Source organism: Macrobrachium nipponense, chromosome 39 (assembly GCF_015104395.2).
Source record: "Macrobrachium nipponense isolate FS-2020 chromosome 39, ASM1510439v2, whole genome shotgun sequence".
Classification (NCBI taxonomy): Eukaryota; Metazoa; Arthropoda; class Malacostraca; order Decapoda; family Palaemonidae; genus Macrobrachium; species Macrobrachium nipponense.
In genome coordinates, this window is record NC_061099.1 from 2,838,066 (window position 1) to 2,857,318 (window position 19,253).

At 38.4% G+C, this 19,253-nt stretch overlaps 3 protein-coding genes across 3 annotated transcripts in view; all 3 read right to left on the reverse strand.

The window, feature by feature from the left end:
* Window positions 1-19,253, reverse strand: part of LOC135210027 (nuclear pore complex protein Nup98-Nup96-like) — a 128,792-nt gene that overhangs the window by 25,320 nt on the left and 84,219 nt on the right. Inside the window, exons 13-16 of the mRNA XM_064242799.1 lie at window positions 4,494-4,740; window positions 3,871-4,133; window positions 1,602-1,769; window positions 733-966 (exon numbers count right to left, since the gene is read on the reverse strand). Coding sequence (XP_064098869.1) covers window positions 733-966; window positions 1,602-1,769; window positions 3,871-4,133; window positions 4,494-4,740 — 912 coding nt within the window. The remainder of the gene's footprint in view (window positions 1-732; window positions 967-1,601; window positions 1,770-3,870; window positions 4,134-4,493; window positions 4,741-19,253) is intronic.
* LOC135210026 (uncharacterized) lies at window positions 5,399-8,238 on the reverse strand. Its single transcript, XM_064242798.1, has 6 exons — window positions 8,098-8,238; window positions 7,405-7,631; window positions 6,860-7,057; window positions 6,551-6,691; window positions 6,192-6,337; window positions 5,399-5,675 (listed from the first exon to the last, which is right to left on the reverse strand). Exons 3-5 carry the CDS (start codon window positions 6,957-6,959, stop codon window positions 6,198-6,200), a joined length of 381 nt encoding a protein of 126 aa, XP_064098868.1. The 5' UTR covers window positions 6,960-7,057; window positions 7,405-7,631; window positions 8,098-8,238; the 3' UTR covers window positions 5,399-5,675; window positions 6,192-6,197.
* LOC135210024 (nuclear pore complex protein Nup98-Nup96-like) lies at window positions 12,009-13,161 on the reverse strand. Its single transcript, XM_064242796.1, has 3 exons — window positions 13,036-13,161; window positions 12,565-12,745; window positions 12,009-12,202 (listed from the first exon to the last, which is right to left on the reverse strand). The coding sequence occupies exons 1-3, from the start codon at window positions 13,159-13,161 to the stop codon at window positions 12,024-12,026; spliced, it is 486 nt and encodes a 161-aa protein (XP_064098866.1). The 3' UTR covers window positions 12,009-12,023.

Sequence of the window (19,253 nt, forward strand, 5' to 3'; positions counted from 1 at the left end):
TTTTACGTGAATCTCATTTTTAGCCAACTATCCCCTTGTGAGAGATAATATTGGTCCCACATGCGGATAAGTTGCATTTACTTTTCCCAGGCTATTAAACAGCCTCCTGTAAATAAATGTATGTAAAGTAATTAGCCGAGTTTTCTGGCGACCTCCTCTAGAGTAAATTAACACAATAAATCCTTTTAAGGTAAGTTTCTAGTAATTTATTCTGCATTTTCCCTCAAATATTTTCCTTTACGTTTTGGGCCACAACGAGGCCGGTTCAAACGTAAAACAAGTTACATGTTAACTAAAAGACAATAAACAAATTTATTGCTAAATACAAAATTAACAAAAAAACTTTTCATAACGACAAAATTTCTAAGCATTTCCTAAACATCAACTCATTCCCACATACTCAAAGCAATGCACATGCTTGCACGGAAAGCTGTAATTATGTCTACAGAAAATTCCAAAAATACATGAGTCTATACATTCTTATCATGTTTCAATTGAACTGTCCTTTGATGTTAATGACAACCACAATGCAAGAAATAACAATGTACACAACCAGACTACATACAACTGGTAACCCTAACATAAGTGAAAGCAATGTAAAACTTCCCTAGTACACATATTATGAGACATTTTAGGCTATGAAAAAATTAAAATTCTTTGTAATTCATCAACAAAGATATTATTAACAATGTTTACCTGCCACATTCATGCACCAACCTCTCTCTTACTCACCGCTTTACATGTGAAAGCTGAAGCACCTATGTGTCCTAAGAATTGGGGTGGGGAAGTAAGAGATGTGGCAGTTGCTGGTGGTCCAGCTGCACGGGTGGAAATGGGGGGAAGAGGAACTGGTACCGTCACGAAACTTTTACTTGTAGTTTGTGTGGGTGGGGCTCCACCAGCAGGAAGAGTGTCCATCTCTTCCTCATTTTCCTCTTGAAGTCCATATTTGGAAAAGTGTTTCACCTGCAAATGAAGCAAAGTGATGTATAAGAATTCCAGGCCCTTTTGTCACTTCTCAATTACTAATTAATGTTCCTTCACATTTCATACACCCATTATAAAAGGCTTATTGTCTGGTTTACAGTTTCACACAAGTCTACCACGCAAAATATACTGCTAGTCAAATCAATCTTTATAAGAGAAGGAGCAATTAAAGTCTTTTCAGCCACAAGGATTATGATGTATCCTTAAAGCATATGATATTTAATGCAACAAGTTGTAAGAAATACAATTAATGAATAATTACACCAACACAATAAATACATGGATATCAAAAGTTAAATTTTTTCTACATTAAAATTTTAGAGAACTTTTGTCTGAGAACATTTTATGGCAAATAAAATATGTACAACCCTATCAGTTATTATAATGGATTTCTTGTGAAAAATACAAAATCTAACTTCAAATTCCAGCTCCAGTGTAATGTGCAATCAATGTTTAATCAATCTAACATAATAAATTGATAATCCTCAATAAATATGAGAAGTAATTCCTATTGTTACTTTTCAAATATCATTGCAAATTAATACAACCAAAAATTGCAATTTAATACAACCAAAAAATATGAAGTGTTTTACTCAATAATTGCAGTTTCTCACCCTGAAGACCCAAGAACCAGTGGAGGGACGATACTCAATGAAGTTTGTATCCATTTTAACACACTGACGTTCTAAGTAATGTGACCATCCCATAGTCTGCAACCTTTCCGGAGACTTAATCAATTGACGAGTTGTCTTGTCAACTGGCCAAACACAGTCAAGTGTAATCTGTGAGAGTAAATACCAAAGACATTAAAAATACAATCCGTGTAGACTGAGCATATCTGTCCAAAAAGAAAAAAGAAAGAAAAACAAACTATAATTCTTCATAGCTAAAATTTACAGAAAATCATTTATGATAATTATATGTGGCTTCTATGTTTACTTATAATTAACTCTTTACTAAATTGGCAATCCCTCCTAGAGTTAATAACGTGGACTGACTAAGAATATAATAATAACAATTATTCAAGGAGACCTTTTAAGCCCATTTTTCAATATATCTGCATCACCACTATTGGTTTTATAATGAATCTTTTATTTACCCCAGTGTAAAGAAGATTTAAAGTGAAACTGCTTGTTAAACATTGGAAAAAAACAATGCAATAAAATATTACTACTTTTATTATTGGTTTGTGAATACAAACCCATACCATAAAACAGCCATTAACAGTGTGAAACACGTTTTCAGCACAATGTCATTTCATTGTCACCTAGAGTGAGATTGCTTATATTTTACAAGATTTTTTGTTTTCCAGTTTTCCTTATTTAGCAATGTAACTTTTGTCATGATAGTTTTCAATTTTTCTTTTTTCAATTGCTTTGCTTTTTCTGAAATGAACATTCTAAACTGGGATTCTCCCTATCATATTTTCAGGCTATTTGAAGAAATTTTTCTCCCTGCCTTCTCTTGATTATAATTCCATGTTTCTTTAAACCATTCACTTTCTGTTGGCATCTATTACAACAACTTACCCTTAGTTCCACACTTTGTTCTGCCCATTAACCCTTGATGGATGGGCATGATCATATGAGGATCTATAATAGGTTTAAAGCAATGGACGAGCTAACTCATACTAGAATTAATATTACGTGCCAGGGGGGATCAGTATGCACTGAGACTTGATGGGGGAATGTAATGTCTTTCTTTATCCCATAATGTCTTTTTACAGGCAGTCCCATGTTCACAGCGGTTCCGGCTTATGACGTTCTGAGGTTACGATGCTTTCAAATATATTCATCAGAAATTATTTCCCATGTTACGGCACATCACATTCTGGGGTTACCATGCCTATGATGCTGATCCGACGGGCAAAATATGACTGCAAAACAACAAAATAATCAACATTTGGAGGTTTTTGATGAAAACAATTAAAAATGCAGTTTTACATCATTTTCAATACACCCAAAGCATTAAAAGTAAGGTTTTCTGAGGATTTTTGACGATTTTCAACGATATTTCAGTTTAGAGCGCTGCACAAAACAGAACCCCCATCGTAAACCGGGGACTGCCTGTTTTATTGGTTTAGTTTCTTATCTTTTATGATAGTATGACAGCTATAATTCTAACTTTGCAAAGAAAAGTATTAAGAAATATTAGAAAAAACATGTATACCTCACAAAATTTTACTGCATCTCCTCATATCAGTAAAATTAATACTGTAATATATTTCACAATAAACATACTCAGAATCTTTTACTGATCTTATCTGAGCTGTAATTATATTACAAACTAAAATTAAATAATTATAAAAAAACACGTATCACTTGGTAAAAAATTTGCATATTTTTACAAGTGTCTTGGTTAAAAAGGCCCTGTTCAGGGTTGTAGTGCATAGTAGTATTCACTTTCAACTTCTCGGTACAAAACATTTTTACAAATTTTTTTCTTACACCATGTGCATCTACTTATCGTACTCTTTCCACTGATAGTGTTTTTTTTCTTACATTAGTCAACCTCAAGTTTTGCCTGGTCTGGGGGTGCTTAATATATATTAGCAATGTCCTATAAGGGTTAAATAATTTTTTTTAAAGTGTATTTTTGTTTGGCATTTCATTCCTAGAGCTATTAGAACTCAATGTACTCTTGCTGGCAAGAACAATAAGTTGTCCAAGGAAATGCATCCGCATTTACAGCACCATTATTGTGCATGGTATCATTTTGGGCAACGTAATATCTACGAACAGCATTCTTCCTTGTTTTTCCATAACTTTTTGATAATTTTTCATTGGTCATGCATCAACAAATACTAAAAAAAATAATACAAAGGGCTTGCTCAGAAATAATAACAAAAGTATCAATTTCTACTCAAGTTACACATATACTTACAATAGCTGGCTTGTTCAACTCTTGACCTTCAGGTGGCTTCTGAGTTCCTTCTGGATATACTTCCACCTGCTTGCGGTATATGGAGACCAAGCTGTCAAAATCTAAATTTGTGACATCTGTGACACCAAGGAAGCACACGTTGCCGTAGCCATATCTCCCAACAGTAAGATTTTCCACAATGCATCTACCTTGTGAATCTATCATGTCCTTCAAGTCTTCCAGAGATGGTAAGGTGTAATACTCAGGTAACGTAAGCTTGACACCTACAGTGGGAGAACAAATCTATAAGTTAAAATCTTAGTAAGAATATTTATCACTCTTTGTGAGAAAAAAACCTTGATATAACTTGTGGCATCTAATTAAAGACAATCTATAGGATTCAAAAAGTTATAAAGAAATGCTATAATATGCAAATGTCAAGGTTACAACTTATTCAAAAAGAAATTTATTATCACATGACCATGATATTCTTTAATTTTAACTACCCCATACCAAACAATGCAATTAACAGATTTAAATTTACTACAAATTCAATATCTGTATATTCATATCTTTCATCCAAACTGTACATGAATAACAATATAAAAAAATAAAAAAACCTGAGCACATCCTTAGCCACTCACCTGCAGGATGAGGCTGATCTGTCGTCTTTGCTAAAACCTGTAGTTCATTTACTCCGGGTTCACTCATGTTATTATTTTCTTTATTCTCAGAGTCCTCAACTTCAATTTCATCTCCTTCTTCATTTATAGGCTCACCTTGCACCTCATCTTCTTCTTCCCTGACCATTTGGCGTACATTGAGATCAGCCAGTGTATCATTCAGCGGCTGCTTTTCAGTCAAGCTTCGCCTTTTTATTTTGTCTCGTCCCTGGAATGAACATCAAAGAAAGATAGTAAATAAACATATCGTACTTTCTTACACCTACAGTTCATATACAAGATATCTTTTCATATTAAAAAAAAAAAAAAAAAAAATAAACAATGTCATGAAAAAAACCAAAAAAAAAAAAAAAAAAAAAATGTGAAACGCAAACGCGGCCCACCGGAAAGTGGTTTAGGGAAAATGTGGTTTCCGCCGGTTTAAAAAACCGGGTAAAATATTGGAAAAGTGTCATCTTAACTGGTAGTGGGTTATCTTAAAGCCAAGGTGAATTCTGATATTAAGAAAAAAAAATTACCACCACACACAAAATGCAAAAATTCCTCAAGGACAGGAACACAAAATAAGGCTACTAAAGAGCTAAACCAGAGAACTCAAGCCTGCATAACAGATGAACTCCTGTTCTATGAATACAGTTTCCTTCGGCCACACTAGCTCGTATCAACTGAGAATTAAAGCAAACCAACTGGTTGTTTTCTGCTTTACAAACATTTAAAGAATTTGAAGCTTGCTGCCAACCTTTTAGCAAGTGGAGGAAACATTTACCAAAGTAGAGCAGAACAAACCAACTAATTATCTATGATCAGAAAAACAAGTTACAGTTATCTAGAGTTGACACTTTGAACACTAAAAATAATTACCTTAATAATATCTGGTGTTGGAGTATTCTCGTGGGATGGAGGCTGACTAGGCCGCTGTGGTGTAGCACCGCCCAATGGTGATATTGGCGTGGTTAATGGAGAAGTGCAGGGGCAGCCGTTGTGTTTCTGCTTTCATTAGTGGATGAAGATTCAGAATTTGCAGCTCCAAACACCCTTAAATTTAATTTTCTTACACTAGGGTATTTCTTTGGCTTTAGGAAATCTTCAGTTGCTTCCTCATTAGGATCATCCAGACCCTTGAAAAGCCAGTGGCGATTGTTTCTGAAAAATAAAAAAATCTTCATTTCATAATCTATACCACATATATATATAAAAATACCAATGCTTTAAACTTTGAAAACCTTCTTTGGAGATTTTGTGTAAATGAAACTAATAACCATTATTCTTATACATGAACCAAACCAAAATGTATCTTGTAACAATCTATGTATATAATCATTGCTCAAAGTTATGCAATATATATTTGTTTAATAGTGTTTTCAGTGTTTTCATAAATTTATATGTATCTTTCTTGAAGCAATGATTTCTAAAGCACCATCTAGTTATATACAAGGGGCTCAGTAACACAGTACCATAGTAACACAGTACCATACCTTATTAGAAATGATCACTATTACTGCAAGCTTTTTTCTTAAACCATATCACAGAATAAATTATAAAAATATCAATTTTGATACAAAAAAAAAAAAAAAACAAACAAACAAACAAACAAAACAAACAAACAAAACACACACACAAAATTAAATACGTTATACCAACAGTACCAAAACAACTTACCCTTGATTACTGCTTTTTGTTTATGGGCTTTGGTCTCGGTTTATTATTGGCAAACAGTGAAGGTGACAAGACGTAGGTAGGCCGCAAAGTTCCACTCGTTAACTTCGGACTGCTCTGGTCAGCTGTAGGTGACGTGCTGCCTTGACCTTCAAGGAGATAATTTCAAATAAGGAAAAATTCAATGGATGGTAGTATATATAATAAAATATTATGAATGGAAAATTCTGAAAATATATGGCGACTTTTAACTGGTGTGGAAAAACAGCTTGAATCTAAAATGTTTAGATAACATGTCCAAAAAATGACAAGGAAATAAACACGTAAAAAAACATAATAAAAAAATGCCAAATATAAGGTACCTGCAAATGCCATAGATTTATGTGAGACAGCAATGTCAAAAATTGGCTTCTCGGTCATAGCTTTTACAAGCTTGCCAAGATCGGGAAATACTCCTCCGCTCATTCCTCCACCCATAGTATTCTGCTGAGGGAATCCAAAGCCTGACGGAAAACAAATACTGTAATTACTAAATGCACACAGATTACTATCAAACAAAGAATCACAGTATCTTTACAAAGGTCATCCCCTTTGGATTCACAAATGACATAAAAACACTCTGGTGCTAATAAACTTCACAATCTGATAAATATATTGTAATTCCTACTTACCTGCACTAGTACCAAGGCATCCCATTGCCATACTGCCAGTGTTTGATGTACCCTGGTTAAACAGACTGACACCTGTGCTCGTGCCCAAACCCTGACCCATGGTATTCGTTGTTCCAAAACCAGGAGTTCCAAATGTCAAACCTGGTTTCTGCTGGTTCTGATTGCCAAACAGTGAAGTGGTGCCAAAGCTCGTGTTTCCTGAGATATATTAAAAACAAACTGATTTATGAGACAGTTCACACACACAACTATCAATCAGTTTTAGAAACTACTGAATATAAATGTATTTTTAATTAACATAGCAAAGTAAAGCTTCTATCAACCCTGGCCCCTTTAAAATTATCAGTACACTTCTTCAAGTTCCATAATTATAGAAAGGTCAAAGTAGGAACTAATGTAGCCTGTTTGCTTGTTATAAGCAACACAAACACGTAATATGCATTTCTTTGATTAATTAACTTGACCACTATCAACTGTTTTCTACTTCATATTTCAATTTTAAAACACTAATCTAACAGTTAAAAAAGAAACATAAATACTCTTACCAAAACCAGAAAATAATCCAGGCTTATTCTGATTAGTCTGTCCAAAAAGGCCACCTCCAGTGCTGGTGGTGGGAGTTGTGCCAAATGCTGATGGTGTGGCACCAAAGCCGGTTCCTCCTAACGGTTGTGTGGTACCAGCTGGTTTATTACCAAAAAGACCTCCACTAGCAGGCTGGTTTGGAGAGAAAGCCCTTATTTTGATTGCCAAACAGACCACCAGTACCCGGCTTGAAAAAGAAAATTACCTATATATATATATGAAGGAGAAGAGAGAGAGAGAGAGAGAGAGAGAGAGAGAGAGATAGAGAGAGAGAGAGAGAGAGAGAGAGAGATAGGAGAGAGAGAGCGAGAGAGAGGAGAGATGAGGAGAGGAGAGGAAACCGAAAGAGAAGAGAGAGGAGAGAGGGAGAGAGAGGGGGAAAAAAGAGGGACGAGAGAGAGAGAGAGAGAGAGAGAGAGAGAGAGATAATGTGGCAAATAGAACTCCAATATCATAAGGGCTAACATTAACACTTATAATATTTATCTTCAGGTAAATATAGTACAAACAATAGAAATACTTTAAAAATTAACATAACCACAAATGCTTAAGTTATCATCAAATGGAATTTGGAAAAATGAAACAATGCTCATCAACTTTCAAATTACTGTGCAGCAATTCTCGACAAAAGAACAAAAAATCATTAAACAAACCTGTTGATTCGCCTGACCAAAAGTAAAGCCAGTGCTCAGACCACCAAATGTTGAGGGCTGAGATGTTGTAGCCCCAAACAGGGGTGTCGAAGCAGTGGTCGTACTTCCGAAACTGAAACCGGTTGGCTTCTGAGTTTGTGTATTTTGGCCAAAGGTAAATCCAGGAGTGGATGTTGCTGCCTGGCCAAAGGTTGAAGTACTGGTCCCAAAAAGGAAAGGCTTCCAGAGGTAGAACGTCCCAAAACCTGACTGGAGGAGGCAGCAAGCATATCATTATAGATAAACCTTACTAGAAAATAACATTAAATAGTTATTTCAATTAAGCAACATTACTAAACTTATGACGGGTATTAAGACTAAAAATGTTACATATTATGAAAAAAATGGGGGTAAAAATAAACATGGAAACTAAGGACAATTTTTCCCATACTACGGTATAGTATATCATATGCTTTATCTATCCTGTGAAATGGTTTATTAATGAAAAAAATTTAAGTTCTAATAAACTGAGAATGTAGGCACACCAATCACTAGATGATTAATAAAAAATCAGATGGCTTTCACTGTGTAACAGTGAAGATCAAAAGATAATATACAAAACTCAGAACAACACACACAACATATTTACAGTAATTGCAAGAAGAGTATAGTAAATGAATCTGAATAGTAAATGATTGTGTGTATGGGTCTTCTCTGTTAAAGAACTGCAAAGAAATTCAATGGTGTCTGAAATGGATTGCAATGTCACATGAAAATTATATGACTGTATGAATTAAATTCAGATAATATAAAGAGAACAAAATATTAACAGGAAATTAAAATGAATTTGTAAAAAAAAAATATACCAAATATACAAAATGACAGTATGAGATATCTCCTTAGTTTTTATCTTCTATGAAGCTAGTGTTATAGAAATTTTAAGCAACCAGGCAAAAACAACACAGTACTGTACAGTATTCAAACCCTACAGAAATTCCCACTCACTAAGTAAAATGAAGGTATAATTTACTGGTAAAATAAAATGTTGACACTTGACTTTACACATGGATTAGAACCACAAGAGCAAAAGCCAAAATGTTGGAAGAGAAAAAAAAAAAAAAAAAAAAAAAAAAAAAAAAAAAGCAACTACGAATATAAAAACATGGCACTAAAATAATTAAGATAACTCACAGTTACTACTCAATTTAGGAAAATCCAAGAAACTAACACTCAAAACAAAAGGAATGGATAGTGCGTTAGTTTTAAAGTCCACTGAGAAAATTTTTTATTTCAATAATAAAACATGAATCTGAAACCAAATGACCACATTTACAACACACAAAGGAAAAACATTACCATCATGTGTCCACAATTTAAAAGTTTTGGCTGTTCACAACCCCACTGTTCAGAAGATGCCTCATTTGCACAGAAGAAATCTCAGCCTACTGTATATATATATTATAATTATAAATATATATATATATATATATATATATAGATATAGAATAATAGACATATGAGAGTATATACTAATATATATTATATATATATTAAACCAACCACCACCACCATCCACGATACATATCCAAACCCCTACTACAGCATTCCTTGACATCTCATAATTCCTTTGTGCAAGTTCACATCATTCTGTTTGCCAGTTCTATTATTTTTATCCCTGTGCCAAAATTACCTTGATTCACTTATATAAATGGCAATTCAGTCCAGTCACCTCAAGGTTAATGGTAAAGTAGTGAATGAAATCTAAATACAAAAAAGAAGAGAGTCTGTATTTTCAAAAACCCAAAATCATTTTTCTCAGACTCTTTAGCTCAATGGAAAGAGACACGCTTAAGGGCACTGAGGGAGGTCTGGGCTTATGCAGTGCTTGTTTATCTTTTCTTGTTATAGCAGGAACTAGGATTTCTTCCACAGAATAAGCATTTTTATGATTGTTTGTACTGAAAAAAGTTTGTGTAACGAAAGTGACTTTCATCAACTTGCAGGGATGTTGATATATCATCAAAGTTATGGATATAGAGCAAATCTATGATAAAACCAGTGTTACCAGATTACAAATAAGACGAAAATGTTTCAATACAATTATCAAATTACATGGACAGTACAATGTTTAAACAACCTATCTGGGAAGAGTACAAATATTGCAAAAAGAATTGTGTCAATATTAAAATTATTATTCATTAAATAAACCTTCAGCATCTCAACAAACAAACTTAGGAACACAGCATATCTAAATGGGCATTCCTCCTTACAAACTATACAGGTCAGGTGTCAAAGTTCCTATGTCAAACAATGTCATAATTGTCAATACGTGTAGCTCCCTACTACTCATGCTTATGTAATTTTTTCCAAGTTATTAATCACATGTAACTGCCACAGAGAAAATCTAACTTGGCTATCAAAACTAAAATTCAATATTAACTCTTCTCAAATTAAAATGTTATCAAGTCTACCCGGGTCTGTACCTGAACTCTATAGAAAACATTTAATCCGAACATTGCTTCCATTTTCAAGAGTACTACCACAATAAATATGACCTAACATTTCCATGCCTTAAGTCCAGTTTCTCACACATGCATCAATTAACCTAATCTGCATCAATGTATTAATGTCACCACCAAAGTGAGGGCAGAGTGAATCTCTTCAAAGTTAACTCTGTCGCCTTCTTTCAAGTGTAATCTTTAATATGAGAACTACAGTGCAATCTCTTGAGCACTGGCTGAAAGCGTTACCTATGGGAAGTAAGCTCACCTGCCACTCTCTGGAGTTGCCTTTCCATGCATCAGGGTCATGCTCCTGAATTAACAATCCCTTCTCACTCCAATATCATTCCTGTGCTTTAAAGTAAAATTGTAACTTCTTACCTGGGGTAGTCCCAGTTCCAAATAGGGACTTGTTTTCTGTACCTTGCTTATTTGTAGCAAACATAGATGGTGCTGGGGCAGCCCCAAAAAGACCAGCGCCTTGGTTTTGTCTGAGTTGTCATGTGGAAACCAGTCATGGTGGAACCTTGTCCTGGTCCTTTGCGGTTGGCCAAAGTAATCTTCTACACGCAGTTCTTCCAAGCTTTTATTCTCATATTCCTAAAAAAAAAAAAAAGAAATTAAAAAAGAAATTATTAAAATGGTTCCAGCCTTCACACTATTAGGTAGCTACTGTAGGACAAACTTACCTGCACCCATAACAGACAATTTTCAATTTTCAAGTAGATAAAAAGTTTTCAAAACTTTATTCCAAGAATATACATACCATCATCTTCGTATCTACTATTATTAAGAAATTACAACACTTGTTTAGTAAAATGTCACTTTACTACTAGGTTCACAAAGTTGGTCTGAATATCCACCATTAAAAATAAAAAAAATTAACACATTCCAATTAATGCCTATACATTCCCACTTATAACTTGAAACTTACTTTCATGGTAGTTATAACCTCAATCCGAGTGCGGATACTGGTCGACACACCATTTCTTGTCATGGTGTCAGATCCAGTTGTAGGGTCATATTTGATGGTTGTTCCAGTTAAGTGTTACTAGAACCAATCCTGAAAAGCATAAGAATTCCCAAAATAAAATACTAATCTACTACTGCGTTTTAATTTCAATATATCACTACCAAAAGAGAAACAAACCTGAGGTAATCTATTAAAAAACTGTTTACCTCTAAGAACTGCAAGACAACAGAGAATCAGAAAATAAATAAATTGTGGTTTACTCCAATGTAATGAAAGTTTATGCCCTGCCTAAAAATAAAATTCTAGTGAATTACAATAATAATAAATTCTGCCAGAAATTATATCATAGTTTATTCTGATGTAGCTCTGAAAATCCAAAATACTTTTGATGCAAATTAATATTCTTGACCTGTAGACACACTTCTCTACTTATCCTAAAAGTGATCATGAGTTTAAATATTTTAATTACTAAGTCACAATATTAACACACCTGGTGTATTAAAAAGTCCACCGCTAGTTGACGACTGTGTAGATCCAAACAGCCCAGTTGTTCCAGCGGTGCTGGTGCTGCTGGTGGCACCAAACCCAAAAGGTCTATTCTGTGTTGTCTGCTGAGCACCAAATCCAGTAGAGGGATTACTTCCAAACAAACCTGATATTTATAATAAAACCACCATGAGATGTTATACTTAAAACTTTCTAAAGCTTCAAATTCTCTAAAAGTGAAGTTAACGGGTTTTCATTAATTCAAAACATACCAGCTGAAAACTCTAAACTGATACACATACCTGTCTTGCTTTAAACATTTACAGTTGAGGACTGCTATATTATTTATTTTCTTTTTTTAAAATAAAACAATTTTTTGGCCCCATTCACTTTACAATTTTTTTTTTTTTTGCATGACACTATTCTACAAAGGCTTCCCATACAAGTAACAATGCAAACAAATTATGACATAATGATTTCAGAATACAACTAGACATTTTAGCAATTCTTAGAAAGAAAAAAAATTACCTGAACCAGTACTCGGCTGACTCTGACTAAACAATCCACCACCAGAAGAGCCAAAACCTGATGATGTCTGCTGTTGGCCAAACAAACTTGCAGTTTGTGGTTGTGTATTTGTCCCAAATAGTGAAGGACCTGAAGAGGTGGTGGCACCAAATGGAGCAGCAGGGGCTCCAAAACTTGTGGTCTGTTGAAAAATATAAAAAAATGCAGGCAATGTAATTCACTTCTCTCATAAATAAGGTATTAAGTATTACAAAGTCAGTAATATCTATCATGCTATCAAATGACAATCTTTCAAGTCCACACACCTTCCAAAATTCTACCCAACTTATCGTAATCATGATAGATTTGGTGTAATTGTCCATAGTGCTAAGATACAAAGCCATTATAATTACAAGTACATACATTGATCTCTAAAAATATATAAAGGTGATACGATTGTCAATCAAATTTTTTCTAAAAGATAATACTTACAGGGTTTCCAAAAGCAGGTTTACCAAAACTACTCCCAAACCCAGTGGAAGCAGTGTTTGGAGTGCTGAAGCTGGTTCCAAATCCTGTTGATGAACCACCAAAGGTGGGACGAGGTTGCCCAAACATTCTGCAATACAAGAATATAATTACAATATGTAAAAAACACAAACTCAAAAGGAAAAGAGGAAACTGCATGGAAGCCAGGCATAGTCTATCACAGACCAAGATTATAGAGAATAGAGATTGTCACATAAATTAAACTGAAACTCCACAGTGCTTATTTGATTGTTATTATACACATTTTGGTCTCAATTCACTCCACATTGCACTTTAAACAAGTTGCTGTTCCTGGTTCCTAAGAGCGCGCGCCACAAACACAGTTACAAACAGCAGACGACGAAACTGCAAAGTTTTATTCCCTAAATTGTTTACTTTACTCGTTATCTAGTTCAACTTTACTTTGTTATTTAAAAATGATATTGTTAAGATACAATAAAGTTTGTTCATACTTACCTGGCAGATATATATATAGCTGTATTCTCTGAAGTCCGACAGAATTTCTAAAAACTTACGACACACGTAGTGGGAGTAGGGTGGTTAGTATCCATTCCCGCCACTGGGAGGCGGGTATCAGGAACCATTCCCATTTTCTATCAGATTTTCTATCTCCACTGTCTCCTGAGGGGAGGTGGGTGGGTACTTTAAATATATATATCTGCCAGGTAAGTATGAACAAACTTTATTGTATCTTAACAATATCATTTTGTTCATGAAACTTACCTGTCAGATATATATATATAGCTGAATCCCACCTTTGGCGGTGGGAGAGACAGAAAAGGATTTTAGGAAACATACATGTAGATGATTGACATCTTGGTTCCTTACCTGTTAGCATAGCTGACTTCGTGATTACTGTCACCCAAGTCTGCTTCTGCTTTACTAGAGTTACCAACAAGGTAGTGACCTGTGTAGTTGGTGCACTCTAGATGATCTGTCAACGGGGACGTGACCACAATGTGACTAGACCATGACCATACTTGAGGGCCATATTCTTCTGGAAGGCTATCGAGGTCGAAATAGCCCTCACCTCGTGAGCGTTCACTCTTAACAGTCTAAAGTCACTGTCCTTGCAAGATGAGTGCGCCTCCTTTATGGTGTCCCTCAAGAAGAATGCCAGCGCATTCTTGGACATGGGCATATCTAGTCTCTTGACTGAACACCATAAGTTCTCCGCAGAACCTCTACAATTCCTTGTTCTACGAAGGTATTCTCTTAGAGCCCTGACAGGACACAGGACTCTTTCTGGCTCTTGACCAATGATCTCCGCCATCCCCTTGATCTCGAAAGACCTAGGCCAAGGGTCGGAGAGGTTTTTATTCTTAGCCAGAAACGTCATCCCCAAAGAGCAGACAGCATTATGCCCTTTGAAGCCGACGTGCTTACTTACTGCTTGTATTTCGCTAACTCTCTTCGCCATCGCCAGAGCAGTTAGGAATACAGTCTTTCTCGTCAAGTCTCGCAAAGACGCAGTGTGAAGGGGTTCAAAGCGACCAGACATTAAAAACTTTAAGGACCACGTCTAAGTTCCACGAAGGCAACTTAGGAAGAGGCACCTTGGTGGTCTCAAAAGATCGTGAAGATCTTTGTTATCTGTTAGATCTAGTCCTCTATGGCGAAAGACCACAGATAAAACGCTTCTGTAGCCCTTAATTGTCGACACTGCTAACTTCAAATCTCGTCTGAGATAAAGAAGAAAGTCGGCGACCTGGCTCACAGAGGTCGTGGTAGAGGAAACGCCCTTCTTCCTACACCAGCTCCTAAAAGCTGCCCACTTCGATTGGTACACAGCGATTGAAGAAGGCCTCCCTGTGGTGGCGATGGCTTTAGCCACAGGCTTTGAAAAACCTCTCGCTCTGGCCAACTTCTGGATAGTCTGAACGCAGTCAGACTCAGAGCGGAGAGGTTTTTGTGGTGCCTCTCGAAGTGGGGCTGTTTGAGTAGATCTCTCCTCGACGGAAGCGATCTCGGAAAGTCTACCAGGAAGGACATTATCTCTGTGAACCAGTCTGCTGCGGGCCAAAAGGGGGCGATTAGCGTCAATCTCGTCCCTTCGGAAGCTGCAAATTTCCTCAGCACTTCTCCCAGAATCTTGAACGGGGGAAATGTGTAGAGGTCCAGGCCCGTCCAATCCCAAAGCAGGGAGTCTACTGCTACTGCTCCCGGATCCAGAACCAGGGGGCAATAGAGAGGAAGTCTTGTTGTCCTCGATGTCGCAAAAACATCCACTAGAAGACACCCCAAAGACTCCACAGCTCCTGGCATACCTCCTGATGAAGGGTCCACTCCGTCGGCAGCAGTTGTCCTTGCCGACTGAGGAGATCCGCACGCACGTTCTCTACTCCAGCGATGAACCTTGTTAGGATCGTGATCTCTCTTGCTTTCGCCCATAGGAGAATCTCTTTCGCTAGAGCGAACAGGGAGCGAGAATGCGTTCCTCCTTGCTTCTTCAAGTATGCCAGGGCTGTGGTGTTGTCCGAGTTGACCTGGACTACGCGACGGGAAACTTTGTCTTGAAAGAACTGGAGCGCCAACTGGATCGCTGCCAGCTCTTTGATGTTGATATGCCAGGCTACCTGTTCCCCTCTCCAGGTGCCTGACACTTCCTCCCCCCATAATGTTGCTCCCCATCCCGTGGATGACGTGTCGGAGAACAACACTAGGTCGGGGTTCTGAAGCTTGAGGGACATACCCTCTGACAGCTTCAACAGATTGAGCCACCATCTTAGATGGCTCTTTACCTCTTCTGAGATGGTGAAAGTCATGTCGAGGTTGTTCTTGTCTGTCCAGCTGTCTGACAGAAAGAACTGAAGAGGTCTGAGGTGCAGCCTCCCCAGGGAAACAAACTTCTCCAGCGAGGAAATGGTCCCCAGCAGACTCATCCATTCCCTCACCGAGCATGAATCCTTCCCTAGAAAGGCTGATAATTTTTCTAAGGCTTGCTGCTGACGTTCCTGGGACGGAAAAGCTCGAAAAGCCACTGAATCCATCTCAATCCCCAGATACACGATGGACTGTGTTGGGGTCAGATGTGACTTTTCGAGATTTACCAGAAGTCCCAGGGACGCAGCTAAAGTCAGAGTTGTTTGCAAGTCCTCCAGGCACCGGTTCTGCGATGAAGCTTGTATGAGCCAGTCGTCCAGATAGAGAGAGATCCTGATGTTGTCGAGATGGAGCCACCTCGCCACGTTCTTCATCAAGACGGTGAACACAAACGGGGCCGTACTCAGTCCGAAACAAAGAGCCCTGAACTGAAATACCTTCTTCTTCAGGACGAAACGAAGGTACTTCATAGATTGGGGATGTATCGGGACGTGGAAATAAGCGTCCTGAAGATCGAGTGATACCATCCAATCTCCAGGTCTTAAGGCCCCAAGAACTGACTGAGGTGTCTCCATCTTGAACCTCTGCTTTTCTACAAAGAGGTTCAGACGACTTACATCCAATACCGGCCGCCGCCAACCTCCTACTGCTTTGGACCAGGAACAATCGTTGTAAAATCCTGGTGATTCCAGGTCTAAGACCTGTTCCACTGCTCCCTTCTGGAGCATCTGGTCGAGCAGGTCGAAAAGTACCTTTCGCTTTTCTTGATGATACGACGGGGACAAGTCCCTGGGAGTTGTACAAAGCGGGGGCGGTTTCACGAAAGGGATTTTGTATCCTCTATAGGATGTTGAGAGACCAGTTGTCCGCCTCTCTCTCTCTCCAGGCTTCCACAAACAACCGTAGCCTGGCTCCTACCGGCGACTGAAGGACGGATCTCTTATTTCTTGCCCCTAGACTTAGCAGGGGCTCTTCCTCGAGGGAGGCTTCTTCCTCGGGGGGAAGGTCTAGCTGAAGTTCCTCCACGAAAGGGCTTCTGCCTTTTAAGAGGCTGACTTGTTGAAGCCGTGGAAGGTCCAGCAGAGCGTCGTGAAGACTGTGCCAAAAGATCTTGGGTGGCTTTTTCTTGAAGACTGACTGCCAGATCCTTTACCATAGCCTGGGGGAAGAGATGGCTCGAAAAGGGAGCAAACAAAAGCTCTGCCCTCTGCGAGGGAGAGACAGATTTATCTGCAAAATTGCAGAAAAGTGCTCTCTTCTTTAGCACACCTGCGGAAAAGTGCGCGGCTAACTCCTTCGAGCCATCCCTGACGGCCTTGTCCATGCATGACAATACACTGGACAGCTCCCCAAGGCTAATCAAATCTGGTTTACGAGACTGATTGTCTAGCACACCCAAACACCAGTCTAAGAAGTTGAAGACTTCTAAGGACCGAAAGAGGCCTTTCAAATGATGGTCCAGCTCCGAAGTCGTCCATGAAACTTTTGCCGGAGCCAGAAGTGCTCTTCAAGGGGCATCCACAATGCTGGCAAAATCACCTTGTGCCGAAGCAGGTACCTTCACGCCTACTTCCTCACCTGTTTCATACCACATCCCTGCCTTACCGCTAAGTCTAGAAGGAGGCAGGGCGAAGGTGGTCCTCCCTTGTGCTTTCCTTGAATCCATCCAGGTGTTCGACCTTCCAGAAAGCTCTCTTGGTGGACAGCGATGTCTTCATTTTGACGAAGCCAGACGCCTTGCTAGTCTTCGAAAATGATATTGTTATGATACAATAAAGTTTCATACATACTTACCTGGCAGATATATACATAGCTATCGACTCCGTCGTCCCCGACAGAAATTCGAATTTCGCGGCACACGCTACAGGTAGGTCAGGTGATCTACCGGCCTGCCGCTGGGTGGCAGGACTAGGAACCATTCCCGTTTTCTAATCAGATTCTCTCTTCCACCTGTCTCCTGCGGGGAGGCTGGGTGGGTCTTCAATCGTATATATCTGCCAGGTAAGTATGTATGAAACTTTATTGTATCATAACAATATCATTTTCATACATTCAACTTACCTGTCAGATATATACATAGCTGATTGACACCCTTTGGTGGAGGGCAAGAGACAGCTAACTCCTGACTAGACAGGTAAACAACATGTGTTGTAGGTATTTATAGACCTTGGTTCCTCTGTGTTTCTAGACGAAGGGTCGACTTCCTAGCTATTGCATAGGAGTCTGCTTCGTCTCAAGAGCCTTAGCAAGATAGTGATCTGTGGCCAAGAGTTCTTGTGGGTCTACCGATGGGGTCTTATCCACTTACTCGGTCGAGCCTAATTGGCATTTGTCAATGGGTGCTAATCCGCTTATATGACAACATGCCTATGCCTATTGGCATAACTAAGGAGCGCAACACCGATCCCGATCACCTGTTCCTAACATGAGGGTTCACGCTAAAATTGAAAAAGAGTTATCCCCCAAACTCCTTTCAAACCTCAAAAAAATCACTAAGTTAAAATAAATTCAACTCATTATTAAAGGATCAGTGTCGGCTCCTTATCCCAGCAACGTATCCGCTGATACGTATAAACCAAGAGAGAAGGATCTCTCGTAGGTTAACTTGAAGTCCTTCGTGTAATGAGCAGTCAACACATAGTTGCATCTCTCATATGTTAAAGCTAATATGTCTTCCTGACATATTGTTACGAAAAGAACAAGAATTTGCAAAAGCTCGCACTTCATGAGCTTTTAAATTCTCAGCTGTTTGAAGGTATCCATCAAGTCACTTATGAAGTGCTTTAGAGATCACCATTGTTTCAAAGAAGACTAGGACTTTCTTTGAACTGGATCTCATCTGGATGAAGCCTAGCGTCTGGCTTGCGCCTGGCTGGCGCCTCGCGCCTGCTGGCGCGAGGAGTATCCTGTTTGGAATACTCCTGGCGCCTGACAGTCGTAACACTCCTCGAATACTCCTGCCATCTGGAAGGCGCATCTCGCTCCAAATACTCCTGGCGCCTTTTAGGAGTATTAAGCTCAGAATACTCCTGGCGCTTGGTAGGCACATCGCGCTTCGAATACTCCTGGCGCCTGGTAGGAGTAAAAAGTCTAGAATTACCTCCTAGAATACTCCTGGCGCCTGGGAGGAGTATCGAGGTCAGAGTACTCAAGGCGCCTGGCAGGAGTATCTCTTCCCAAATACTCCTGACCTATGGAAGCGCATCTAGTTCCCGAATACTCCTGTGGCTTGGTAGGAGTATCGCTCATGGAATGCGCCTTTCGAATGGCAAGTATATTGCGCTTAGCGGGCGCTATACTCCTATCAGGAGTTCTCTCTTCTCCAGTTGGCTCTTGTT

Coding starts and splice junctions, on each gene's coding strand:
- LOC135210024 (XM_064242796.1), bottom strand. CDS start 13,161: ATGTTTGGGCAACCTCGTCCCACCTTTGGTGGTTCATCAACAGGATTT. Junction 12,746..13,035: donor AACCTGCTTTTGGAAACCCT/GTAAGTATTATC, acceptor ATTTTTCAACAG/ACCACAAGTTTTGGAGCCCC. Junction 12,203..12,564: donor TCAGCCGAGTACTGGTTCAG/GTAATTTTTTTT, acceptor TATAAATATCAG/GTTTGTTTGGAAGTAATCCC.
- LOC135210026 (XM_064242798.1), bottom strand. CDS start 6,959: ATGGGTCAGGGTTTGGGCACGAGCACAGGTGTCAGTCTGTTTAACCAG. Junction 6,692..6,859: donor ATGCCTTGGTACTAGTGCAG/GTAAGTAGGAAT, acceptor GTTTTCCGTCAG/GCTTTGGATTCCCTCAGCAG. Junction 6,338..6,550: donor TAAATCTATGGCATTTGCAG/GTACCTTATATT, acceptor ATCTCCTTGAAG/GTCAAGGCAGCACGTCACCT.